The sequence below is a fragment of the Adelges cooleyi genome, unplaced genomic scaffold (genome assembly GCF_023614345.1).
Source record: "Adelges cooleyi isolate 19-005CV unplaced genomic scaffold, UGA_ACOO_1.1 ACOO_flye_CR_arks_rails_tigmint_CR_PRNA_247, whole genome shotgun sequence".
Lineage (NCBI taxonomy): Eukaryota > Metazoa > Arthropoda > Insecta > Hemiptera > Adelgidae > Adelges > Adelges cooleyi.
Window position 1 is genome coordinate 10,669,285 of NW_026095912.1, and position 7,505 is coordinate 10,676,789.

The 7,505-nt window shown below is 27.4% G+C and overlaps 2 protein-coding genes across 3 annotated transcripts; both read right to left on the reverse strand.

Annotated features, from left to right (window-relative positions):
* Nucleotides 1-15: 15 nt before the first annotated feature.
* Nucleotides 16-2,602, reverse strand: LOC126836633 (transcription termination factor 5, mitochondrial-like). The gene is made up of 9 exons (XM_050570204.1): nt 2,559-2,602; nt 2,327-2,424; nt 1,981-2,120; nt 1,569-1,890; nt 1,334-1,498; nt 1,023-1,267; nt 717-941; nt 354-618; nt 16-290 (listed from the first exon to the last, which is right to left on the reverse strand). The coding sequence occupies exons 2-9, from the start codon at nt 2,420-2,422 to the stop codon at nt 282-284; spliced, it is 1,467 nt and encodes a 488-aa protein (XP_050426161.1). The 5' UTR covers nt 2,423-2,424; nt 2,559-2,602; the 3' UTR covers nt 16-281.
* Nucleotides 2,603-3,880: 1,278 nt separating this feature from the next.
* On the reverse strand, nt 3,881-7,505 carry LOC126836631 (transcription termination factor 5, mitochondrial-like). Of its 2 annotated transcripts, none has more exons than XM_050570202.1 (10): nt 7,369-7,505; nt 6,730-6,874; nt 6,551-6,648; nt 6,011-6,150; nt 5,586-5,907; nt 5,345-5,509; nt 5,026-5,270; nt 4,731-4,955; nt 4,391-4,654; nt 3,881-4,262 (listed from the first exon to the last, which is right to left on the reverse strand). In XM_050570202.1, exons 2-10 carry the CDS (start codon nt 6,854-6,856, stop codon nt 4,259-4,261), a joined length of 1,590 nt encoding a protein of 529 aa, XP_050426159.1. In that variant the 5' UTR covers nt 6,857-6,874; nt 7,369-7,505; the 3' UTR covers nt 3,881-4,258. The 2 variants fall into 2 exon arrangements, with proteins under 2 accessions (XP_050426159.1, XP_050426160.1); XM_050570203.1 differs by lacking the exon at nt 7,369-7,505 and adding an exon at nt 7,283-7,352.

Consider the following 7,505-nt stretch of genomic DNA (forward strand, 5'->3'; position numbering starts at 1 on the left):
ATGTCAAAGTCAAAATAAACTTTTAACCATAATAGTATATTTTATTGCAGATAACTGAAATATAATTAACAATATATAATTTTATTATTAGAGAAACAAATTAGTAGTAAAAATACGTTTATGACTACACAATGTCAATGATTTCTTTCAGTCTTTAGTTTGAACAATCTTAAATTAGTTCTAGAAGATCATTTATATTTTAATCACTGCATGCCGTTTATTGGCCCAACGGCTATCATCAAAACTCCTCAAAAAGCGCCACAAGAAGAGTCTCTGCTAGTTTAGGTCAGCTAAAACATATTTGCTTGTATTAACACTAATATAAAGGATTTTCAATAAAAAAGTTGGCTCACTTCATAATCGTTAATACAAGAAGATGGTATATGATCTAATTCCTCATTATCTTTAGAAACGTTTTTCGATGGGTCAGATGAGAGAAACTGTTGATTGTTTTCGTTGAAACTCCAGACGCCGTTACCTGAGAAATGGTGTGATTTTTCTAAATGATATAAAACTAATGGTAAGATGAATTCTGATTTGATTGTTCCATTCGAGTTTCTCAAAAAACAAACATCTTCCATGTTTTGTGCGACAACCAGAGCTTCTTCAATGTTATTCCTAAAACGGTAGTAGTATCGATATGAATATTAAAAAAACCAATATACATTTAACGACAAATATAGTAGTTATAACAAAATATGTTTTAATATTATTACTTGGGGTACAACAATATGTGTACACTACTCTTTATTTGTTCTTTTGTGAATTGTTTGTTTTTCAAATACTCAAACGTTTTTCTGATTCTCAGTAGAGAAATGTATTGCCAATATGTGTGACGTTCAAACAGTTTACGTAACTGTTGCTTGTTTTCGTTTAATTCATTTGTCAAGAAATGCATAATGTCATTAGATGTGACCTTAGCGTGACCACTGCAATTAAACCTGTAAATATAATATTATTAATTATTTTATTTATCTAAAAAAATTACACGGTTTAAACAATAAAATTATTATTGATTTTACCTGTTAAAGGCTCTGGTATTTGACGACAACAAATGTAAAGAAACACAATTTTTGTTTTGCAAATATTTCAATCGTAGATTTACTTTTTTTATATAATACAACAATCTAGCCACCTGTGGATTGTTCATAAAAGAATTTAATTCGGGTGTGTTCTTCAGAATACACAAACGCTCATAAATTGAATTGCTTCCCAATGTGTATAATTGTGGAACTTTTGATAGAGCAGATTCTGGAACACCAAAATCCTAAACACCAAATGACATCTAATATTACTAAATATCCTATTAAAAAAAAAAAATAATAAACATTACCTTTAAATGTTTTTGAATCTCACGAATTGATTCGCATGGAGTGAGGATAATTTTTGGATGTTTTGTTAAAACCGTTTTAATGTCCATACCACAAAGTTTTTTGAAGTTTAATAATTTCACTATATTATCAGGATCACTGTGTATCAAATATGGATGTCTTCTTATCTACCAAAAATAAATAGAGAAGTCCGTAATTATAAAATGATTAAGATAATACAAAATCATGACTTATTACTTTGTCTTCACTAAAATTAAGATCATTGATAAGAATGTCAATAGATCTCTCGATTAGTCTTAAGCTTTTATTGTATAATCTGTGATAGACTTTTAACGCTTGTCCAACATCTGTATAGTCCATTTGAATTTTCCATTCAACATATAATTTAAAGATATTTTCTTGAACCTCACCCAATGTGTGGGACTCATTAAATTCTTTTGGATACTTGTCTGTTGGAAATTGGAGAAATGATAGTATATGATGTTGAACGTCAATATTGTTATCAATATACTTTTCGGCTTTCAACATTTTAATTGATTTATTTTTAAAATTCTTAAACCTGATAATACATTATTACTCAATATTAGTAAACACATGAATTTATATATGTATAATTTGAAATATTTATGTCATTAGACTCATTACTTACCTTGAAATCACTAAAGGATTAATTTTTTCTTTATAAAATCCGCCTTCTTCCAGTAACATAATGTAGTTTTTTAATGTTAATGGATGCACCGATATTACTTGAGGTGTTTTAGAAATATCCTCTTTGGTAAAGCCGTATTCCTAGAAGTATAAACAACACCTATAATCTAAGTGTTTAACGTGGATCGTTCAGTAGAATTAAAATCTTAGTTTTAATGTTACTAAAATAATTGTTGCTGTACAAGTATTGTAAAGACTCATTTTACAATAGTTTTAATCAAATATACTGTAAACATTCAATATAATATGTTGTTCAAATAATACTTGTTTTAGTGAAAAAAATGTACCATCATATAGGATATATTGTGTGATAACATAGCTGGAGGAGAATTCCATATTGACGCATACTTATTCATAATTTTTTTTGTCTCGTGAAAAGGCATACCTGGAAACCGATAATAGTTAGTCAACAGATTAAAAAAAAAATATTGAAGATGTCAACAAAAATGATTTTATCCGGAAAATAGTTGGGTTCCTACCTAATTTTTGTTGAAATAAATTTAATACATCACTATTTACATCTTTTGATGAAAAATATCGACAGGACTGATACTTTTTGACCATACACAAAACGATTGATGTCTTAATTTTTATAAATTTGAAATACATACTTGAGCTTTGTTTACATTATCAATCTATTCAAAAAAATATATTTTAGTGAGTAAAACTTTTACAGTAGTAGAACTATAAAAAACATAGTTTTATGAAAATTAATTAAATTTTAAAACTAAAGTCAACAGTACCAATTTTGTTATCTCTTATCAGTTATCAGTTTATCACATTCAGGCAACATCAGCTGTTCCCTGCTGCTCTGTGCTCGTAGTCCCCATCCCAGAAATAGGTAGATAGAAGAATTTCAAAAGAATAATAATTACTTAAATTTATTTAACCTCCTCTCAAACATTAAACAATTGTGCAGCAAATAAAAACTAAACTGAATATACATTTTTGGTAAATATATATTTGAGAATGATAGAAGGACGTAAAAGAACATTCAACTAAAAAAGATATTAACTTTGGCCATCCTATTCCTAACGCAGACACTTACTTGAATCATCTAAGCACGGACATATTAGTTTTTGTCAATATAGGATATTAATCATCTCCACATCGTTGATCATCAATGAAATATATTCTGCAATGCTGATGTTCCAGTTTACTTATTAGTTAAAAATGTTAGGCAGTAGAACAGTAATTGGGGAATTGATTACCCTTTTGAGCTGATTTCTTATAATATAGTTCTCCACACTTCCAAATACCTGTAGCCGAGTGACAAACTGGCGTCAGTGAGCGCTAACACACTTCCTGCTGGCCACTTGTTCTCCACAACCTAATGACTTCCTACTAGGCCTACATCCTAATAAAAGCATATCTAATACAGTATAATATTAATTTATATGTTTAGTTATTTTTTTTTTATTTCCCAAACATTAGGAATTATTCATTTTTTATAAACGGAGATTTATTTATTAATATAATTAAGACCAATATCGTTATAATTTATAACAAAGTAAGTTATATTATCGATCGACTTACGCAATTCATTACTCATCTATAATAATAGTTAAATTATTAAGCCATAAAGCCACAGAGATTATCTTACAGCATAAATGGTACATGCATACGACAAAAGAGATTTAGTAGTATAAATGACACTTTATCTGCTCAAAATAGGATCTATACAACAATATTAGCGAATAAACGCCATTAGAACAAATTTTATGAGGCGAATATCGCCTTTTAATAACGTTTTTTGGCTATAGCTGCCATAAATTTGAACCAAAATATTTAGTTATCATTATCATTATTATGTTTACATATAATATTATACTCAAAGTACATTCGTAAAGTATAAAATCATCTATTACAAGTATTTATAACAATATTTAACTATATAAAATAACCTAAGAGAACAATAAACTTGGTATATTATCATAGAGATAAGTGTATTTAAATACTCTCAAAAAAACAAATAACAGACAACTTGAGTATACCTAACATTATTTATAATCATTAAAAAAATATTAATAAACAAAAACGACTTGAATTCACAGCATCATTGAACTTGTTCAGTCTTTCAATTTTAATCTTCAACTGGTTCTAGAAGATAACTGACATTTAAAACATCACATAATGCTTCTAGACCCAACAGCTAATATTTCAGCTTGATATTTGTTATAACAACGCCACATGCAGTAGCACTCAAATACTTAATTTATTCAGCTAAAAAAAACATTTTTCATTGTTGTTTATTTTTTTAAATTGAAACTAATACAAAAATGTGTATCATTATAATAAACAATTATTATTCTATGAATTAATTAAAATAAAAACAATAGTTTTCAGCTTACTCCATATTCATAATGCAAGGAGATGGTACATGATCAAGTTCCTCAGTGTCTTTGAATAGATTTTGCGATGAAGTGGACGATAGTAACTGTTTGCTGTGTTCATCAACACTCCAAACGCCATTTCCCGAAAAATGATGAGTTTTTTCTAAACTATACAATACTAATGGTAACACAAATTCTGATTTAATTTTCCCAGTCGAATCTCTTAAATAAGTAACATTTTCCATGTTTTGAATGTCTACAAGTGCGTCGTCAATTTTATACCTTAAACAAATATAGCATTAAAAACAAGATATTTTGCAACCAATATATTACACAGAGTATTTTTATAGTTTATTACATGGGATATAGTAGGATGTGGACGTTATCACGTATGTTTTCTATTGTAAAGTGTTTGCTTCTCAAACTTTCGTACGTTTGTCTGATTCTCAGTAGAGAAATATATTGCCAGTACATGTGACGTTGAAAATGTTTACGGAGCTTTTGTTTGTTTTGGTTCAGCTCACTTGTCAGGAAATGCATGATGTCATTAGATGTGACCTTATCATTGCCGCTATTATTAAATCTGTAAATGTAATATTTTATTAGAAAATACAATTACACATTTTAAACAAATAAGTAAATATTAATTTTACCTGTTAAAGGACCTATTATTTGACGACAGCAAATTTAAAGAAACACAGTTTTTGTTTTGCAAATATTTCAATCGTAGATTTACTTTTTTCATATAAAATAACAATCTAGCCACCTGTGGATTGCTCATTAGTGTTTCTAATTCGGGTGTTTTTTTTAGAATACACAAACGCTCATAAACTGAATTGCTTCCTAAAGTATATATTTCGGGGACTTTAGATAAAGCAGATTCTGGAACACCAAAATCCTATACAACAACATTACCAATTATTATTAGGTATTCATAAAAATATAGCTATTTTGAAAAGAAAAATTCATTACCTTTAAATGTTTTTGAATCTCTTGAATTGATTCGTAAGGTGTGAGAATTATTTTTGGATGTTTAGTTAAAACCGTTTTTATGTCCATACCACAAAGTTCTTTAAAATTTAATAATTCTAACATGTTGTCAGGATCACTGTGTATCAAATACGAATGTCTTTTTATCTACCCACAAAACAATGTTTTGCTGTTAATTAGTTTTAATGCATTATGATAATAATGAAAAATCATGACGGCTTACCTTTTCGAAGTTAAAATTAAGATCATTGATAAGAATGTCGATGGATCTCTCGATTAGTCTTAGACTCTTATTATGTAGCCTGTGATAAACTTTTAATGCTTGTTCAATATCTGAATAATCTATTTGAATTTTCCATATAACATATAATTTAAAGATATTTTCTTGAACCTCTGTTAATGTGTGGGAATCATTAAATTTTTTTGGATACTTGTCTGAGGGAAATTGGAGAAATGATAATATATGATGTTGAACGTTAATATTTCGATCAATAAACCTTTCAGCTTTCAATGATTCGATTGATTTTTTTCTCAAATTTTTGAACCTGTGTACATATAAAACATATATTATAAAAATATTAATATGTACAAATAATTTGGAACATTTAGGCAATATATACATATTATATGGTACATATTATTATATACCTTGATATCACTAAGGGATTGATTTTATCTTTATAAAACCCGCTTTCTTCCAGTAACATAATGTAGTTTTTCAATGTTAACGGATGCAATGATATTACTTGAGGCTTCTTAGAAATTTCTTCTTTTGTAAATCCATATTCCTAAAAAATGTACATCATACATTTTTATAATTCATAGTAAAGTCATCAAACTTAATAATACTAGATGTATTTAGTTTAATTCCCCCTGCACTGCAAAACAGACATTGTCTGCACATTCTTGCTCAACCACTACTAATATTTTAGCTTTGATAATTAAAAAAAAAAAAAACAGTGAAAGTAATTTATTATATAAAATTATATATCTACTAATTATAATAGTTACGATAATAATAATTAATATTATAATATAGATATAATTTTGAAGATGGACCCAACAATGGGTAAGAAAGTCAGCTAACTAATGACAAGATGGATAGATCCCAAAATGATCAAACTAATAGTTCAACCCATGAATGTTTTAACATATTCATTGTACTTTAAAAAAAAAAAAATTGGTTACCATCATGTAAGATATGTTTTGTGATAATATAGCTGGAGGAGAATTACGTATAGATGAATACTTGTTCATAAGTCTTTTTGTTTCGTGAAAAGGCATATCTGTAAAACAATTGAAGGTGTCAAATAAAATAAACAATCATATATTTAACTTAACCTTATTTATTTAACCTTGGCACTTACCTAATTTTTGATGAAATATATTAAATAAACTCTGATTTTCATTTTTCGCCGAGTAACTTCTGTACGACTGATACTTCTTTACTGTACAAAGAATGTTTGCCATCTTAATTTTAAATTTGTGGAACATTTTTTTTGTTGTATTAACCTAAAATAATAATAGTAATTATAAATATAGAGAATATTATAGGTTTAAGACAATTTAATCTCATGAATTTGCGCAAACAATTAATTTGGTTTAGCATTGGATTTATAGGCAGGCAGCATAAGCCGTTGCCTAAGGCAATTTTGGTAACATTCTCATTTATTAACAAATATTGACGTATGAGTGATGTTATATATGATGGACAAAAATTGATTTGCAAAGGAGTAAAAAATGTTTAATTCCGCTTCTGATTTTTTACATCAAACTGATATCAATATATTTGTTAGTTTTTAACTAACTTTAAATATTGTGTATAATACTCGTTATGTATAGCATTTAAAGTTTCAATCTAAGCTTGTATACTTTTGTATTTTCTCTTACAATAAATTATAATTCAAAAAACCCGTTTACCTATGTGTTTAGTTATATTTTACAATGTGGTATCATTCATTTCACCAAAACATAGTAACTACTCAATGAATATTGTCGAGACTTACTTATGTATTTATTACATTATACAATGTAGCATTTGATAAATATCCCAGTAATCAATAAAAAATAATAATGATATTTTATTGTAGAAACGTACAATTTGTTTTACTATTCACATTTTTGTATGAAAATTGAATAAATA

What these genes read in the sequence shown, in the direction of transcription:
- LOC126836633 (XM_050570204.1), bottom strand. Translation starts at nt 2,422, where the DNA reads ATGCCTTTTCACGAGACAAAAAAAATTATGAATAAGTATGCGTCAATA. An exon ending in AATCCTTTAGTGATTTCAAG is followed by an intron (nt 1,891 to 1,980) that starts GTAAGTAATGAG and finishes ATGTATTATCAG; the next exon opens with GTTTAAGAATTTTAAAAATA. An exon ending in AGATTCAAAAACATTTAAAG is followed by an intron (nt 1,268 to 1,333) that starts GTAATGTTTATT and finishes TTTGGTGTTTAG; the next exon opens with GATTTTGGTGTTCCAGAATC.
- LOC126836631 (XM_050570202.1), bottom strand. Translation starts at nt 6,856, where the DNA reads ATGTTCCACAAATTTAAAATTAAGATGGCAAACATTCTTTGTACAGTA. An exon ending in AATCCCTTAGTGATATCAAG is followed by an intron (nt 5,908 to 6,010) that starts GTATATAATAAT and finishes ATATGTACACAG; the next exon opens with GTTCAAAAATTTGAGAAAAA. An exon ending in CACATCCTACTATATCCCAT is followed by an intron (nt 4,655 to 4,730) that starts GTAATAAACTAT and finishes TATTTGTTTAAG; the next exon opens with GTATAAAATTGACGACGCAC.